Raw genomic sequence first — 17818 nt, 5'->3', positions numbered from 1 at the left:
CTACTTTCTCAGGGTCTCCCCTCGTATCCGTTGTCAGCATCACCCCCGGTGACACCAAGCCTTGCGTATAATCAACTTTCCTCACCAACATCTCAAAACATCATCTTACAAGACAAGCATCATATGTCAATTTTTTAACCGAGGTTTTTCCCAGAAGAACACACATCACATACACAAACATATATCTAACCCCTGGTCCCCTCGGTCACTTCGGTCCCCCTTCCCCTCTCCAATATAAAAAAAACCCCGGATGTAAGCGGTTTCGCAAGTTGTTGATGATCAACCCCTCCTCTACTCCCTATCCAGTTTAAATCCTCCCCCCAAGGGCAAAATAGAAAATACGTACTACTACGTAGTAGTACATTGTAGTGCAAAACGGTGGGATTTCCCCACTTGCACACATACACATACACACACACACACACACACACACGCACTCACTCACTCACTCTAACCCTCCGAAGTTAAAGATTCGGGGCAAAGAGAGAGAGAAAAAAATTGCAACGGACCACGTATGTCAAGTAGCGTTAGGCTGAGTAAGTAAGTAACAGTATTGTTTTGTCCAAATGCGTTCTTTTGCGCGAGGCAAGCGCCCACGCCCTGCGCTATGTACTTGTGTAGGCATTCCCCCTCCCCTCCCCCCCCCCCCTCTTGGGGAGTGGAGGGGGCAAAAGCGGCTATGCCTTGTACTTGTGTTTTAAAGCAGGGTCCAGGTACTATACGTACATACATATACCATTTATTTGTTTATTTATTTTTCCCCAATACTCGGGGTTTCCTTGGTAATTTGGCATATTTAGTGCGTTTCCGTTTATGTGGCTTTCTTGCCTTGCGTTTCGGTTGCAAAGGAGGGGGGGGGGGGAACGTACTTACACTAAACGGTGTGTGTGACTTGAGAGTACTGACACTTTTTTTTTCTTGCCAAAACACCCTGCTTGGATTAGTTTGGGTTGGGCTAGCAGGCCCGCGCCCGTAGGGGTCTCAAACCTAGATTTGGTAGATTCCGTATACGTTAGTAGTCATTAGGTTGCGGGCTTTCTTTAGTTTACTTTAACTTATTATGTTCGGACCCTTTTTTTTCTTTTTTGGCACTTAGTATTGCTTCACTAACTAAAGTAGAATAGGACAGTGTGGAGCTCGATGATGGTGATGATGACGACGATGACGATGATGATTATGTTTCGTGTTTGAAGCTTTTATTTCCTTTTTGGGTTTTCCGAGGTTTAGTGGGGATGGTGCACGGCGGTTAGTATAGGGCTGGTATTTCGGGGTTATTATTTATGGATGGGGTAAGTGCTTAGTATCTTAGGAACCTATCTTCTTCTAGGGTGTTTTGCGAGAGAAACAAGACCTATGTGTCATATTGGGCTGAGCATGTTATTCCAGCATTGCGCACTCTGTTCAAGTGAGGACGTGTCTTCGGCGACTTGCCCTGTCTTGTGATACTTGATCATGGCTCTTGCGCGAAGAGCGCAAGTTACATGCGACTACAAACATCAACGTTATCTACGCAAAGTGTCTCTAGTGGACTAGAAAACAAGTGCTGGGACGATCCGCCACTGTCATGCTGCCCGGCCCTTTCCGCTACCCCTCCCATGCTACTACCTCCCAGCCAGGCCGAGACTGAGATCAACAAAGGGACAAGAAATTACCACACTAAACAACACATCCCGCATCAAACCTGACCCCAGCTTCCCATTTCCACGTGACCCGACCCTCTTGAGTACTCACTCGCCTGGGATCACCCCTAACCCTGTCCAAACCCCACTCTCATAGTGCTTACCCTGTACTTATGGCCCTCCATACCCTCCCTCCCGACCGGCGCATTTCCTGTCTTTCTGCCGAACAGGCCGGACCCTTTTTTCTCACTGCCTTCTTACCGATCTTCGCCCTTCCCGCGCGCCCTCTCGCGCCAGGGCGTAATACGGGAAGACTGTGGGGAGTCGACTAGTGTGTCAGGTGGGGAAGGGGAGAAAGAGGGAGAAAGAGAAGGGTGAGCACTAGAGATGAGGTAATCACCGACGTGGGAACTTGCCGAGCCGGACGCGCGCGCGTGTGTGTGTGTGTGTGTGTGTGTGTGTGTGTGAGAGAGAGAGAGAGAGAGAGGGTGTGTGAGCGTGGTAGGATGGCTTGTTGTGGTACAAATTAGGGTTTCCTGTGAAGCTGTACGTTAAAAGGCATACTAAGGAATGTTACCGGCGGTGGCGGATGTGGGTGTGCGCATGATTTTGCATCGCAACGTGCTGGTTTGCTGGGGGTTAGGCATCGTCGGGTCGTTTTTTGGCTGAGTCAAAGTTTGCCCTTTTTCCTGGATGCCATGCAACCTGTGTTTTGTATGAGGAGGCAAGTATTGGCATGGGAAGGGGGAGGGGGGTTGTCTGGCGTGTGTATGTAAGACGGGTTACAAAGTTCATTTGTCTTGGTCCTGATTCGCTGGGCACTCAGCCAGAAAATCAAAATTCGACTTAATTCCACTCTTTTTTGTTAAGTTGCTGGCTCTGGTTCGTAGGTTTAGTTCGGAAGTTAAAGTAGCCTCCGTACTATTGATGAATCATGTATACATGTGTATGTGTGTGCATAGCATGTACATATTTCAAGGTTTCAAACTCTACCATTGTCGTCTCGGCATACTTAGTCTGGCCAATCGCGTGGTATGCCGTCTTTGGGTCACGCCTTTCCTCTTTAGTATATACTTACTCTGTTCTGAGGTGAGAGAACAGCGAGACGAGTCATGTCTGTTATTGTGGCTGAACAAAGTTTACCGGTAGTTGTGTAGTGACCATGGTTGATTCAAGGATACTAACTATATTTTTTTTTTCTGATTTCCAAGCACACACAACTCGAACTAATTCGATAGTAGATTATAGTCACAGCCCTGCATGAACCTTTCAGTTTTATTTTTTTTTTTAAGTTTCAGATGGAGGGCGCACTGGGCATTCCAGGTGCGAGATGAGATTTTGACAGATCGGGCAAACTTCTTTCCGTGCACTAGATTATTCAAGGATATGCTCTACGTATGTACGTAAGAAACGGTGCTTACGCGCTAAGTTATCCTCGGATCTTTTCCGCATCTCAAAAACCAGCTCCTCAAGAGCTGATTTACCCCAAACGATTAACAAGATTCTCACGACCTGGTATCGCTCGAATAAGCCCGACGCATTGCGAAAGCGCACTCCTTGCCTCGTACTTGCGCCATAATAACTCGACATCACCTGACTAGATCCGGATCAAGATGTACCAGCTGAAGGAGCAAACTTACACATTGATTATCCTGGTTAACCATGTGCTCATAGTAGTTCAGTGTTGTGGGCAACGTGCCGTCCCATGTGTTCGCATATGCGCGGGCCCAGTGTTCTCGAGTCGCAAAATGCCCGTCTGACAACGCAAGTACACTTTCTTCTTCATCCCCCCCCCCGGCCAACAGCAATAACTCTTATCATAAGTCTCCACATTCATGGATCCTGAACTTGGAGGGACGAGGTTCCCATACCTTTAATTGCGTCAATTTACACGTACAGCAATATGGCACAAGCGAGGATGGTAAGACAGCCTCGTTGAATACAAACATGACTCGAAAGTCGGAGAATAGAGCCAGTCCAATTGGGACAGCTCTTCGTAGTGCATTCACAAACAGGGAACAGAATATCAGTGACATACCTGTCGCGTCTTGTTCGTCCCCAAAACCAGGCTCACCGCGTTCTGGCTGACGGCAGACACGGTAGATGCAAAGAGTTGCAGCATCCCTTGGACGCCTGATAAGCGGGTCGAAAAAGAGTGGAGAGCCGGCCTCTCCGACAAGAGATCCATCTGCGCCTTTTGTTGCGTTTGCCCTATGGTAGGGCTAGGTGCCACAGATATGCATTTTCTGGTGTCTTGCCATGTGTTCATGGTAGGTCCATACTTTTTTAGGAAGGTGACAAGACCCAACTATCCTTTCCTCCGATAGGGCTGGTTAGGCCAGCATCGTATGCACGATTTATCAACTACTTCTTTGGTTGTGCGGAAATGGAACGGTAAGAAGCCGCACGCTGTGTATGATTCATCGAATGATGTGGTGTCTTACTATGTAATAGTAAGCCCGCGCGGGACGATGCTGACCCGCTGGGTGTTCTAGCGAAAGTTCATCATGTTTGCCTTCCGTTCGTCGTAGCAGATAAGCTTTTTCATGTCATAGTTTTAATCATACCGTACAATGAGCTGACCGTCGTCAGCTCAAGTATGCGCGTTCAAGATATGGTACTCCAATTCTGGATGCGGAGACGGGCTGTGTTACTGCATAAGCGTCAACTTTCGACAAAACGGTAGACAGCTGAAACATGGCTTGGAATAACATGCAAGGCGACGCATATGTAGGGCTGACTGGTCGATCATGACTTCGGTTCATGAGCGGCCCTGCCTCCGTAATACTTTGTGTCATGAGAATAGTATCAGTGGATGGCGCCCAAGGATAGCACCTTGCGCATGTGGAAACTACCGTAACCAAATGCTACCATGGAGCATGGGTAGTATCCAAAAGGTGCTTCATCTGAGGATGTATACTTACGTGTCTTTGCAGCTACTGCGTCATGCCTCATACTATGCGTCTATTAGAGAAGTCTCCCCGGGCTGGGAACTGCCAAGAGACGCATCAACTACCGATCGCATGGAAATGGACGATCCTAGGAGCGAACATCTATCCCGTGACTCGGCAATTGTAGTATCAATGTACGCCGGGATGCAAGTGGGCTGGATGCTGGGTAACTATTTGTTCGTACACGGCTGGTATGCAATATCATCTTGGCCCTACGGATAGTAGCTTCAATGGCCGAATCACATAACATCACCAACTGGAGTGGTACATGATTGCGCAGCTCGTGTTATGACTTACAAATAGTGGGGACTTGCATGCGTATAGCAAGATTCGATGTAGTATGATTGGTGCAGTCCGATGAGGGCATGCGTATGGCTACCGCGTCAAGCGCATGGGATTTAGGCAATGATCAAAGGTGAAATCAGCGAATCGCATTTTTGTTTTCATCAATGCAGATAGTCCCGAGAACAGTATGTTTCCAGATCCATTTGCTACTTTAGGGCGTGATTAAGTACCATGTATGAGGGAGCAGTTCCTATCAGCTACCTGGTAAACAAGGATAGGATAAGAGAGTTATACACATAAGTTTTGCCCACGAAACATGACGCATGAATTTCAATTTTCATTAGAATATTTCTGCGAACTTGGATCGATGGGTCCTCGGCGAAATACATGCAAAGAGCGATGTCATTCTTGGTGGATGCGAGGCTCTATGACTCCGGAATGACCACGAATTATTCCGTCAGCAGACGTTCAAGCACCCAAGATCCAGATGAATGGTATACCAAAACAGTTCAATATGCACGACACGTGTGAATTTCAGTAAGCCTGGCATTCTATACAGCCACTAGTTGCTGACCGCATCGTATGCGAAGGATCGATGACTGGCAGCAGTCAGCCCTCCCAAAGTCCGCTAGATGCACTCCCCCCCCACCCCCACCTATGAACTATAGATACGAGAAGGATTCTATACAGATGAAGCACAGCTGATAGCTGAGGCATTGCTGTTGTATTACTGCTGTCCCCAATGTGGCTGACCATGACACGCGACTAAGGATTACCACTAGGTACCGATGGGAAATTCTTAGGGTCATTTAGCCGTTCGCGGTTTCTTTTGGCGATTTCGGCATTTCGGAGTTTGTCCAACCTCATCTGGTAGAAGCTTCTGCGTAACGTCAGTATAATGGGGAAAGTGTCCCGAGACAGGCGCACTTGTTTAGTTGGAATATACGAGGACTGAGCTCGGTTTGAGTCTTCTCTTTTGTCTTTGAGAGCTCTTTGATCTTTATTGGCAGTTAGTACAAGGAGTTGAGATTCTCTGATTATACTGGCCTTGTCTTCTTTGGCTTTCTCATCCTGTTTGTCTTCGTCTTCTTCCTTGGCCTTTTCTTCCTTCTCTTTCTCCTTATCCTTTTCCTTGTCCTTTGATTTTCTCTTTTCACGTTTGAGTTGCTGTTTCTGTTCATACTCCTTTTTAACAGCTTCGATCTCGCGATCTAACTCTTCTTGCTTTTTCTGATCCGCAACCCTCTTAGCCTCCTCAGCCTCTGGCTGACAGAACCCTCGATCAGTCAAGTGTCCAGCACAGATGTAGAAAAAGTCCTGAAATAAAATGAGCACCTAGATCCCTTTTTCAGAGTCATAACGCACCTTATTGGAGGGTGTAATCAGGACACTTGTGGATGGTTTATAGCATATCCAACAAGCTTTGGCGGCGTTGTCCGCAACGCGGCGGAGATGCCACAAATTCTCCATTGGTTTGTTTCAGTTTAGAACTTTCCGCCTTGTATGTTGTTTAGGGTACCGGAAGTACACAGTGCACAGGTAAACCCCTTGGGTCGTATGAGGCGGATATCGATGCCTGCAATGCTGGCTCAGGCTAAATTTCTTCCGCTATTCAATTGTTATGAAGATATCAAGTTCACTCATACATAAGTGTAATGTCTTGCTATGGTTATTGCATGTGCGTAGAGATGCTCGGTGGTGATGAAGTGGCTGAGCAAGATTGAGAGATGCAAAGGTTCAAACTAGGCTTAAAACGGATTAGTATTATACATTGCAGGCAACTGTGACCATTCCTCATTCTCCTCTCCAACAGTTTTTTTGACTCATGTTTTCGACGACTGTACGGGTATATGGTCTACGAAAACTGTTTAGGGACACAATTCAATCAACACAGATACGTCTAGTCCCTAGCATTATAAAGCTGTCGAACAACTTTTCAAGTGCGTCATTTTAACACGCTTCAACATCTAGTTTTCCTAGTTAACACTCTCATTAGACAATTATCCTCTCTCTCTAAAATCCCATCGGCAATACAACAAGATGGCTGCTTCGACACAACTAAAGTACATTGATGTTAGTCCACATTTCACGCCTTTACCCCGCGCCAAACTTCTAACCGCGAAATCTAGATCGGTATCAACCTCACCGATCCCATCTTCAGGGGTGAATACCACGGCACCCAACGTCACGAAAATGATTTTGAAGATGTTCTCCAGAGAGCGGTCGGCGCTGGTTGCAAGAAGTTCATGGTAACAGGATCTGATCTCGAAGAATCAAAGCACGCTATCGGGATAGCAAAAGCTCACCCAGGGCTTTGCTATGCTACTGTAGGCGTACATCCTTGCTCGGCAAACCATTTTGACAAACATCCCGGCGGTGCATCAGAGCTTCTCTCCGCGCTTAAAACCCTGGCTATTGAAGCCAAGGAAACAGGTCATGCAGTTGCTTTTGGAGAGATAGGCCTCGATTACGACCGACTTTTTCTGACGGCCAAGGAGCCACAGCTCAAGTACTTTGAGGCACAACTGGAGATTGCGGTTGAAGTTCAGTTACCGCTTTTCCTACACTCGCGTGCTGCGAGTGAGGACTTTGAGAGATTATTGACTGCGAAGCTTGACCAGCTACCCAAGAGAGGTCTGGTACACAGCTTCACTGGAACTGCAGAAGAGATGCAGCGTCTTGTGGATCTAGGCTTTGATATTGGTGTTAACGGCTGCAGCATGAAGAGTATGTATTTCTGTCATCTCCTATGTTGGTATGTTTACCAACACTGACTAACGTTTCTGCTTAGCGGATGAGAATATTGCAGTCGTAAAACAGATACCGCTCGAGCGTTTGCAGATTGAAACAGATGGACCATGGTGTGAGATGCGGCCCAGTCACGCATCAGCCAAGTTTCTTACAGACGCCCCACCTTTACCAAAGGCAGTCAAGAAGGAGAAATGGGCCAAAGGTATGATGGTAAAGGGGCGAAACGAACCAGCTACAATTCCACATGTCGCGCATGCCATTGCAAAGATTAAGGAAATCAGCGTGGAGGAGGTTTGTGATGCGTAAGTATTGTTTGTATCCTTGGTGCACAGAAGGAGTAACTAATGAGAGTGTAGTGCTTGGAAGAACTCAGTCAAGATGTTTGGGTTAGGTGAGGCGGTGTAATACCAAAATACCGCCATATATGGGGTCGATTTGGTGTACGCAATGCATATAGAAGATCGATTTATACAGAAGGGATGTATGCCCCAAACTCGCATGTACAAAGACTGCAAAATAGACCACGCCAAACCAGCCACATCTTACTTCCTGTACCACATCCTGGTGATCTTGGTATGCCTCATCTTCTTCTGAAGCTGGAAGACACCGTACATGAGTGCCTCGGCGGTTGGCGGGCAGCCAGGTACGTAGATATCTACAGGTACAACACGGTCGCATCCTCTTGTGACTGAGTAACTGTAGTGGTAGTATCCTCCTCCGTTTGCGCAACTGCCCATGGAAATGACCCATCGGGGGTCAGGCATCTGGTCATAGACCTGTCGCAGCGCTGGTGCCATCTTGTTGGTGAGGGTTCCGGCTACGATCATGACGTCGGACTGTCGAGGAGAGGCACGGAAAATGATACCGAGACGATCCTGGTCGTATCGTGGAGTAGACAAGTGCATCATCTCGACGGCGCAGCATGCAAGGCCGAAAGTCATGGGCCAGAGCGAGCTCTGACGGGCCCAGTTGGCTACTTGGTCAAGTGTTGTCCTGTTGACGCAAGTCAATTAATGTCCTTTACTGCGCTTTTTGCCTCCGATTTCAATATTCAAGAGAAATCCAGAGAGAAAACACATACAATGCATATTGCATAGCACCCTTCTTTCCCTCCTGACTTGGCAAGGGAACCTCAACTCGCGCTGACTTCATCGGTGGCGGTGTTCCGGGGTTGCCGGGAATGGTGGCAGGCGACTTCATGGTCGTCGCCTTGTTGGGCGAGCTCGAGGATAAAAAGGCTACGCTTCCGGCGCGGAATGGCATCAAGGCCGTCGCGGGTTTGGCTGTCCATGGAGTCAGTTTGGCGGGACCGGGAGCTTTTTCGGGCGTGCGGCGACAAACCTCGCAGAGCCATTGAGGCAGCAGACCTTGTCGTCGAAAGCATGTTTGCGACAGACAGTAAGGAAAGGCGTGGACGAAGGAGTGGAGAGGCGAGATGTGGGGTGGCGGTTGAGGGAGTCGCGAAGTTGATCGATGAGGTAGGTGCATCAAAATGCTTGGCGGAAATCGATTAGTCGTTGGTTTTGGCGCCGTCTGATAGGCCGGCCAACGATCACTCCTTCGCCAACACCCTTTCGGACTACTTCGGCCAGACTACTCCGCATCTACATCCAGGGTGCTTGAAGGCTGCCTTAGTCTTTTGATATCACACGAAATATGTCAGGCCGGGTAGGTGATTGATGCGGTCAGGGTTCAGAGTATGTGTTGACTGTGTCTAGGTCCCGTCCATTGCTTGCATTGGCGTTGTCGGAAAACACGTGAGTACCTCATCACTTACTTACTCCTGACCTGTTCCTATACTGAGTATTGGCAAAGAACAATCCATTGCACATTTCACTCTTTCCGGCAGAAGAGCGTGCACCACTGGAATTCCAGTTTCTTCTTTCGTCATGTCTAGATATCTTTGAGGCTCGCCTACCGCATAAGACAGCAGACCAGGATTTTGGTCTTCTGCAAGCTGTCGACGAGAGGTTAGCCATGTACGGCTGGCTCACCAACACCGGCATCAAATTCATCATTGTCGTGGATATGGAGGGAAAGCCAGCCGACCCTCTCGACAACAAATCTGCGGCTGCTGTTGGGCTGCGAGATGCGGACATGAAACCTGTAAGCCCGATACTCTACAATGAAACAATCTTCTGACCTTCTCTAGGCATTCAGAGCATTGCAGACGGCGTACATAAAGCTGCTCAGAAATCCGTAAGTGAAGATGCGGGGCAGCTGATGAGTTGCGACCGTTAACAGCAACGCCTAGGTTCTACGACCCTGATGAACATTCTCCAATCACTACCAACTCAGAGCAAAGGATTGGCTCAACGCAGATCACAAGCCGCAAGTTTATTCAAGAAGTCAAACGAATTGCTGATGCATGGTCTCCGGGTGTCACGAGTATTTAAGCAATTTCCACTTGGGGTTACCATGATACCACATTTCGTTTACAGGCGTTAGAATCAAACCGCTTTGACCCTGTTCCTTTTGTTTGTGGACTGGCCTTTTCCATGTCCCTTGTCCGATGTTGCGACCAGTTCATGTATCGGCACTTCCCAAAAGCGCTAGCGCCGATTGCAGTATAGTCCAATGTGAGAGCAGATCACCTCGGCCATTTGATATCGTCCTCAGGACGATGCGACACAAGTTCTACTTCCTCAAACCAATGACTACCAATGTCGTCCACCGGTGTTGCGATCACCAACCCCTTGGTGCTATATCGCAGTCTCATCGCTACGCAGAAGATCCGACCTGATCCCGCTCAGCATCGCCTCGGTATGACGTCTACCATTTTGGACCCGCCAAGGACATTGTACATGGACTAACTGTGACCATCAGCCTTGCACTTACAGAAACTCTATGATCGACTGATTGACTATGAACCGACTGTAGAGTATTCGAAACGACTGCAGCAACTTTCCCGGGCAGTTGATTCAGATCAAAATGCTGCTGCTGCTGTCGCCCCAACAGATACGCACGCCAACCGCTTTGGCAGAAGGGGCATATGGACGTCGCTACTTGCTGAGAAAGAGAAGAGAGATTCAGTAGCCTTGACTCGTGTTCTAACAAGTCATGACGAGGCCATGCAACTCCAGAGTCCCAAAGGACTCATGCTGCACGGTGAAGTTGGAACTGGCAAATCGATGCGTAAGATTGGAGACAACATTCTGTAGATTTGAAGGCTCACTTCTTCTTTAGTTATCGACTTGTTTCAAGAGTGCCTGCCCAATCGCAAGAAGCGGCGTTGGCACTTCAATACTTTCATGCTCGATACCATCTCCCGACTTGAGCAACTTCGAATATCCAGGTCATTAGTAGCCGGCCCAGGAGCACCCAACGACGAATATTCGTTGCTTCTAGTTGCACGCGATCTCATAGAGAAGTCGCCGATTCTATTCCTAGATGAATTTCAACTTCCAGATCGTGCCGCGAGCAAGATTTTGTCTAACCTTATGACGTCTTTCTTCCAGCTCGGCGGCGTCCTCATTGCAACTAGCAACCGCATGCCAGAAGAGCTTGCTAAAGCTGCAGGAATGGAGTTCTCACGACCAGTGCACCGTCTTAGTCGACTAGGCTGGGGTATGACTAAGAGTTCGTACATAAGGAGGGATGATGGAGCGGGGCAGCTGGGCGAGTTTTCGGCGTTCCTAGAAGTGCTAAGAGCGAGGTGTGAGGTCTGGGAAATGGAAGGAAAGAAGGATTATCGAAAGCTGGAATCAGAAGACGTAAAGGAGACTTCTGAGCGGAGGGACAGTGCACAAGTTCTCATGTCAGAGACTCTGGATGCTATTGATTCGGCCGCGACTTTGACTGCTACTGGCGCAATGAGTACAGCAGAGGATTCTGCATCGACCGAAACTGCATCCTCTCTACCGAAGAACTATCTCATCCAGCCTCAAACCGCAGAAACCATGATCGAATTCGGCGAAGCTTTCAACTCCCTGGTTGAGCAGGCAACACGCCACGAATACCCGATTCCCTGGGCTCCCGCCACCTTAACTGTATACAACCGCGCTCTCCATGTCCCCGCACAGTACAATGGCGTAGCTTTCTTCACCTTTGCTGAGCTATGTGGTGCCGTACTCGGTCCCGCAGACTACATTACACTCGCATCTACATACCACACCTTCATCATCACCGATGTACCTATCATGGGTCTACTCATGAAAAGCGAAGCCAGGCGCCTCATCACCTTGCTTGACGCCATGTACGAAGCCCGCTGTAGACTAATGATTACCGCTGCTGCAGGCCCAGATAAAATATTCTTTCCCGTACGCCCACCTTCTGCTTCAGCAACAGACGGAGAAACGCAAGAAACCGACGCCGTTCACCCCGAAACCTACTCTGAAATCTACCAAGACCTCAACTCTCCCTTTCGCCCAAACATCTCGTCTTACGCTGGCTCTACGCACAACATGCTATCTGACGACGCTCTCGAAGATGACCCGCCAAACCGCATGCGCAGACCAGGTTCTTCGTACACGGATGAGCGCCGCTTGGGTCCTGGATCCCCCGACTTTGCGAATATAGGCGGACTAACGGGTGAAGACGAGAAGTTCGCAGTTAAGAGAGCTGAAAGCAGGATTTACGAAATGTGCTCGGGAAAATGGTGGGATCGTGCTGCTGATGTTGAAGCGGTAGATTGGTGGCGCCCACTTCCACTGGAGAATCGGCATTGGGAACACCGCGTTTCGTCGCCTGCTGCTTCTCCTGCTGGGCCGACATCGAATACCTTACCGCCGAATACCAAGGTCTTGTCTGCAGAAGAGCGTGAGAGGGATAGGCAGAGGGAGATGGAGGATATGTTTAAGCATGGGGCTAGTCCGTTCCGGGTGCATCCTGATGCGCCGCCAAAGTTTAGCTGGACGCATGCGTGGGGGATGGTGAGGTGGGGAAAGAAAGCTGGGGCTTGGGGGAAGGGAGTAGAGGGCTTGGGAGAGAAGGCGAAGGAGAAGGTGGATGAGGGTGTAGAAGACACGAAGAAGAACAAGAACAAAGACGCATAGAAGATTAGATGGGTCTTGTTTGCTAAATGTTTCTAAGATACAGGTGCAACTCTTTTTTTTCGATTCGTAAAATCCATACAACATGTTCCAGTCATTCAAACCAAGGATCTAGTCACTGGATCTCGCCCTTGTTGACAACAAATGCCTCGAGCGCACTAATGGCGCTCCACAGCCTATTCTCCGCCTCCTTGAATACGACACTCCTCGGTCCATAAAAGACTTCGTCAGCTACCTCCTCTGGGTGACGGGGCAGGCAGTGCATGAAGCTCCAATTGTCCTTTGCACCGCCACGCTTGGCCAGATCCGATGTGATTTGGAAGCCCTCGAATGCCTTGAGACGTTTTGCGGTTTCTTCTTCCTGGCCCATGGATACCCAAGTATCTGTCACGAGAATGTCTGCGTTCTTGATGGCTTCCTCGGGTGTATTTGTTTCCAGGAGCTTTCCAGCACGAGGAGAGGTTTGCGCAGCGTGGGAGATGACCTCGCGCATAGACTGGGGGATCTCGTAGCCTGGTGGTGTTGCGACAGCCATGTCGATGCCCAGCTTGGTAGCGCCAATAGCCAGGTCAAACAAGACGTTGTTTGCATCACCTATCCATGTGATCTTGAGACCCTCGAGACCGAGCGAAGTGGCGGATGTTGAGGGGTAGATTTCGGAAACGGTAAGCATGTCGGCGATGATTTGGAGGGGATGGTAGAGGTCAGAGAGGGCGTTGATGACGGGCACACTCGAGTGCTTTGCGAGGTCTGCAACATCGGAGTGGGGGCCCACGCGGGCAACAATGGCGGCAGTCATGCTGGAGAGGACGAGGGAGGTGTCGTAGAGAGATTCGTTGACCTATTCATCTTGAAGTCAGCGGACATATGTGGGAATCGCGGGTTTGGTAGGCAGGCCATACACCCAGCTGTATGTCGTCTTTTCCAAGGAACATGGGCGAGCCGCCAAATGCTGCAATGGCGCCTTCCGTTGATATCCTGGTGCGCGTGCTCCGCTTGCTGAAAGTCATGGCAACGGTGCGGCCAGCCAGTGCCCCGCGCATGGAGTGAGGGACTTCTCCTGTCTGCTTAATGGTAGTCTTGTGGCGCTGTGCATTCTGGACAAGGGTAGTGAGCTCAGCGGGTGTGAGGTCAGCTATGGAGAGGAGATGTCGCGGCGCAAAGGGCGATGTGGGAGGCGTTGCTGGCGAGGCCGACGAGTAGCAGCGGCGCAAGCTTCGCAGAGCCGCGGTTGTAGGGCGGAAAGTGGGCATGGTGTATCAATTGCAGTGCAGGAAGTTAGAGCAGGCGGTCTGGGGATTTTAAAGCCCGCAATTGCAGCGAAAGAGTCACAGAAGGCACAGTACACCAGAGGACCGATATAATGTTTGAAGACGCTAACATTCTGACGCATGACAGTGGGGATGACCAGAAATGCTGGGGTCGGAAGGGGCTAGCGGGCGCGGCAGACAGGCACACGTCGGCCCGCCACCCTGCTGCGCTGTGTGTGGATGTGGGCGCGTGTGGCTGAGTAGATGATGACGAGACCATGAACACCATCTCGTCCCGTCCCTTGGACTTGGACGTGGACTCGACATCTTTCTCTCCGTCCACCCTCTGCCCAACATGGCTCTCGCCTGGACTCCCCTACGGCTGAAGATGGAGAACCCCGATGAGGCGTGGGGCTCCAACTCCTCCAACAACAACGATAACAACGATAACAACGACAACACCATTACCGCCGATGCCAACACTCGCACCCCCAGTTCGCGACCCGCCTCGCGCAGGTCTGCCCGCTCGTCACGCTCAGCACGATCAGCAAGATCAGTCCGCTCGCAGCAGTCGAGCAGGACCACCGAAGAGACACCCCTGCTGTCCCAGCAGGACGTAGACGATGACCACGACGACCATGACGAAGACTGCGACGAGACCACGCCGGCGACGCGCTCACTGCGCCAGTCGCTATGCGGCTCTGATAGGGGTGGTAACTCCAAAGGCTCGCTGTGGAAGAAGCGCTGGCCGAGCATACTGGCCCTCATCACCCTCTGTCTGCTCGTCATCTTCATCATGCTCGGCTTTCTTGCCAAAGAGAGCATCGAGGAGTACTCGATGCAGGCTGCCACCTTCAAGCCCACCAAGCTCTCCATGGATGGCTTGACCAGCCATGGCGCAAAGATCCACATTCAAGGAGACTTTAGCATGGACGCGTCAAAGGTCAAGAAGCAGAGCGTGCGCAACCTCGGCCGCTTCGGCACATGGGTTGCCCACGAGGCTGAGACGGGCCCCTTCGACGCTCAAATCTACCTGCCCGAGTATGGCAACATTCTGGTCGGCACCGCCAAGCTTCCAGGCGTCAAGGTGGATATCAGGAACGGACACACCACACATGTAGCCTTCGATGCCACTGTGCAGCCAGGATCTCTTGACGGCATTCGCAACATTGCCGAAGACTGGATCGATGGCCGGCTGGGACAGATACGGCTCAAGGCAAAGGCACTGGTCCCGCTCAAGTCAGGCTTGATCAACATTGGCAAGCAGCTTGTTGAGCAATCTGTAGTCTTCCAGGGTGGCGATATCCCCGCCCTTCCACATTACAACATCACAAAGCTCAATCTCGGCGAGGCCAAGGATGGCCACAAGGGTCTCGCTGCAGACGCAACCATAGTCGTCGAAAACGACTTCCCTGTTGACATTACGCTCCCATCCGTGGCTGTCGACGTGGGCATTCAAGGCTGCTCGGCTGACACATTTCTCATGGTCGGAACTGCCCAGACCGGCCAGCTCCATGTCAAGCCAAATTCAGATGTCAAGGTCGATGTCAACGGCAATGTCGAGAAAATTTCCAATCTCGTGACCGAAGTATGTCCCAACACCGCCAAATCACCGCTCGATGCTTTCCTGGGCGACTATATGAAAGGCGAGGATGCGACCATCTACATCAACTGCTGCAAGTTCCCAGACCCAGCCGCACCCGATTGGGCTCGTGATCTTTTGAAAGACATCATTGTGCCTGTACCATTCGCTGGAAAATCCATGGGCAACCTCATCAAAAACTTTTCTCTTGCAGACATGCATTTCAGTCTGCCCAACCCATTTGCCGAGCCGGACACACCCGAGGCTGCGCCCAAGATTTCCGGCATCGTCAACGTCGACATTGGCTTACCCAACGAGATGAACTTCCCTATCGATGTTACTCAAGTCAAAGCTGACGCCGACATTTTCTATCACAAGAAGATACTTGGAAAGCTGAACCTTGAAAAATGGCAAAAGGCAAACTCGACGCGCGTCGAGGCCCATGGCTCCGAGGGACCTTCTCTCCTGGTTCAGTCCGTCATCAAAGACGCACCCATTAGAATTGTAGACGACGATCTGTTTAGCGAGGTTGTACAGGCTCTTCTCTTTGGCGGCAAGTCCGTCTTGATGGATCTCAAGGCAGCCGTCAGTGTTGGTGTGGACACACCTATGGGTAAACTTGCCGTGCGAGGCATTCCAGCGCAAGGAGTCGTACCAGTCAAACGTTCGTAGCCAGTTCGTGATCCACGTTTGACTATTTGACCTCCAACAAGCTAACTTTTTGTGTCCAGCAATCCGTCATGGCAACGACAGTGAGCCCAGTCATGGTGATAGCAAAGAGAGTGCGCTCAATGTCAAAGTTGGCAACATGGCAATCATCGACACTTCGCCAACTTCTCTTACCATCACAGCCATGGTCAATTTCACTAACCCTACCAACTACTCGGCTACAGTTCCTTACTTCAACGTCAATGTCCTGGCTAATGGTTCACACATTGGCAGTGCAACGGTAAAGGACATGGAAGTGGTTCCCGGTAACAATACCAACCATCTCGTATCTCTTCATTGGGACCCCTATGAGTATGGTGGCCACAAAGGAAAAGAGATTGGCGCAGAACTACTCTCTCAGTACATCTCGGGTAGGGCCGGATGAGCATACCATGGCACACGTAGCATACTAATACGAAAACAGGCTTGAATACATCCATAACCGTCCAAGCACACGAACAGTCTGTGCCAGCCGCACCATATATTGGCCGTCTCCTCTCACAATTTCCCATTGAACGTCCTATGCCGCACTTGGCTACTCCCAAGAAGCCATCTGATGGAGATGAGGATGAAGATCCAGATGACGATGGAAAATCGCACTTTATCCGCAGCACAACGATGCATCTCATCAGCAGCACGGCAGTTTTCACTCTGGCTTCGCCATTCCGCTCCACCACGTTGTACATCACCAAGATGAACGCAACAGCTTACCACGATGGCCATGTGGCTGGCAAGATCCTATACGACCTGCCTTTTGCCGTACCGCCGGGTCTGTCCGAGTCTCCGCATTTGCCCGTCGACTGGTCTTTTGGCAGCTTGGGCTATGATGCGATTAAGAAGGCGCTTGGCGGGCAGCTCAAACTCAGCGCATTTGCCTATGTAGGTGTACGGATTGGCGAGTGGAGAGAAAATGTTTGGTTCAAGGGCGGTAAGATTGGTGCCAATGTTAGACTTTGAGTTTACTTGGCTTGAAGGTGCTGGACACACGTTTCGATTCTTTCGTTTTTGTAGAAACCCCCTCTGGATACAAGGAAGAGAACTGTACGCCTGGATGCGTTTGCGTGTTTTACAACTGAGAAGAGAAGGGTTGGAATTGTACTGGTAGGGAGAGGGGTGGGCTGGCAACTTGGCGTTTTACGGATGGAATGGGTTATGTCTATCAAATTGACTAAGGCACATATGTCAGGCATTATGGAATATGAAGATTCACTCATACAAGACGGGCAACGGAATGACTATGGTAAAGGTTCCGGCACTTGCGTTTCTTGCTCTCTTTGGGAGAGGGAACAGAAACGGCTTCACATTGCAACATGGGTCTCGCAGCTAAGGCGGTTGTCGGCTGCTTTGGCGCAATTGGCTCCTGGACAAGTTAGTGCCACGTCGGCCATGCATCTCCAGCACGACTCGAGTATACTGCAGGACAAAGCTCAAAGCTGTGTACACGCAGGTCTAGACAAAGTTTCGTGTCAGATGCTGCAGCAGAGGGGTTGGTGTGTGCCTGCGCAGTGTAACGGGCCTTGCTGTTCGTTGTGCCTAGATGCACGAGAGGGTTGTTTTTGTTGGCGACACTCAGGCACACACTGCCACCGGCTCGTCGAAGCCGACTCGGGGTGTTGTGATATAACGTGATACGGAGTCTTGGCACAAGTATAAAAGCCTGTGCCGTCAGTCCCGACGGCGA

At 50.2% G+C, this 17818-nt stretch overlaps 6 protein-coding genes across 6 annotated transcripts; 4 read left to right on the top strand and 2 right to left on the bottom strand.

Annotated features, from left to right (window-relative positions):
* Nucleotides 1-5293: 5293 nt before the first annotated feature.
* On the top strand, nt 5294-8011 carry PSV08DRAFT_368777 (deoxyribonuclease tatd; the record flags this gene model as incomplete). Its single annotated transcript, XM_066093150.1, has 4 exons — nt 5294-5380; nt 6985-7582; nt 7647-7908; nt 7963-8011. The coding sequence occupies 4 exons, from the start codon at nt 5294-5296 to the stop codon at nt 8009-8011; spliced, it is 996 nt and encodes a 331-aa protein (XP_065949527.1).
* A 44-nt stretch (nt 8012-8055) lies between these two features.
* Nucleotides 8056-9050, bottom strand: PSV08DRAFT_273012 (uncharacterized protein). Its single transcript, XM_014221268.2, has 3 exons — nt 8948-9050; nt 8688-8889; nt 8056-8599 (listed from the first exon to the last, which is right to left on the bottom strand). The coding sequence occupies exons 1-3, from the start codon at nt 8988-8990 to the stop codon at nt 8149-8151; spliced, it is 696 nt and encodes a 231-aa protein (XP_014076743.1). The 5' UTR covers nt 8991-9050; the 3' UTR covers nt 8056-8148.
* A 156-nt stretch (nt 9051-9206) lies between these two features.
* Nucleotides 9207-10074, top strand: PSV08DRAFT_359704 (Sedlin). Its single transcript, XM_014221267.2, has 5 exons — nt 9207-9274; nt 9325-9363; nt 9422-9712; nt 9759-9805; nt 9861-10074. Exons 1-5 carry the CDS (start codon nt 9263-9265, stop codon nt 10000-10002), a joined length of 531 nt encoding a protein of 176 aa, XP_014076742.2. The 5' UTR covers nt 9207-9262; the 3' UTR covers nt 10003-10074.
* On the top strand, nt 9856-12600 carry PSV08DRAFT_385748 (AFG1-like ATPase-domain-containing protein; the record flags this gene model as incomplete). The annotated part of the gene is made up of 3 exons (XM_066093450.1): nt 9856-10369; nt 10433-10741; nt 10793-12600. The coding sequence occupies exons 1-3, from the start codon at nt 10270-10272 to the stop codon at nt 12598-12600; spliced, it is 2217 nt and encodes a 738-aa protein (XP_065949526.1). The 5' UTR covers nt 9856-10269.
* Nucleotides 12547-13929, bottom strand: PSV08DRAFT_217293 (Aspartate/ornithine carbamoyltransferase). The gene is made up of 2 exons (XM_014221265.2): nt 13500-13929; nt 12547-13438 (listed from the first exon to the last, which is right to left on the bottom strand). Exons 1-2 carry the CDS (start codon nt 13848-13850, stop codon nt 12713-12715), a joined length of 1077 nt encoding a protein of 358 aa, XP_014076740.1. The 5' UTR covers nt 13851-13929; the 3' UTR covers nt 12547-12712.
* A 273-nt stretch (nt 13930-14202) lies between these two features.
* On the top strand, nt 14203-17355 carry PSV08DRAFT_359701 (uncharacterized protein; the record flags this gene model as incomplete). The annotated part of the gene is made up of 3 exons (XM_014221264.2): nt 14203-16093; nt 16161-16508; nt 16562-17355. The coding sequence occupies 3 exons, from the start codon at nt 14203-14205 to the stop codon at nt 17092-17094; spliced, it is 2772 nt and encodes a 923-aa protein (XP_014076739.2). The 3' UTR covers nt 17095-17355.
* Nucleotides 17356-17818: the final 463 nt, after the last annotated feature.

Source organism: Bipolaris maydis (assembly GCF_028858645.1).
Source record: "Bipolaris maydis strain C4 unplaced genomic scaffold PSV08scaffold_3, whole genome shotgun sequence".
NCBI classification, from domain to species: domain Eukaryota; kingdom Fungi; phylum Ascomycota; class Dothideomycetes; order Pleosporales; family Pleosporaceae; genus Bipolaris; species Bipolaris maydis.
The sequence above is the reverse complement of the archived record's forward strand: the minus strand, read 5'-3'. Positions and strand labels throughout refer to the sequence as shown.

Bases quoted from the DNA above. Each gene is read 5' to 3' on its own strand.
- PSV08DRAFT_273012 (XM_014221268.2), bottom strand. From the start codon at position 8,990: ATGCTTTCGACGACAAGGTCTGCTGCCTCAATGGCTCTGCGAG. The intron at 8,890-8,947 runs GTTTGTCGCCGC...CTCCATGGACAG, and splicing joins TGCCTCAATGGCTCTGCGAG to CCAAACCCGCGACGGCCTTG. The intron at 8,600-8,687 runs GTATGTGTTTTC...TTGCGTCAACAG, and splicing joins GGTGCTATGCAATATGCATT to GACAACACTTGACCAAGTAG.
- PSV08DRAFT_359704 (XM_014221267.2), top strand. The intron at 9,364-9,421 runs GTGAGTACCTCA...GTATTGGCAAAG, and splicing joins TTGGCGTTGTCGGAAAACAC to AACAATCCATTGCACATTTC. The intron at 9,713-9,758 runs GTAAGCCCGATA...GACCTTCTCTAG, and splicing joins GAGATGCGGACATGAAACCT to GCATTCAGAGCATTGCAGAC.
- PSV08DRAFT_217293 (XM_014221265.2), bottom strand. From the start codon at position 13,850: ATGCCCACTTTCCGCCCTACAACCGCGGCTCTGCGAAGCTTGCGCCGC. The intron at 13,439-13,499 runs GTATGGCCTGCC...CAAGATGAATAG, and splicing joins AAGACGACATACAGCTGGGT to GTCAACGAATCTCTCTACGA.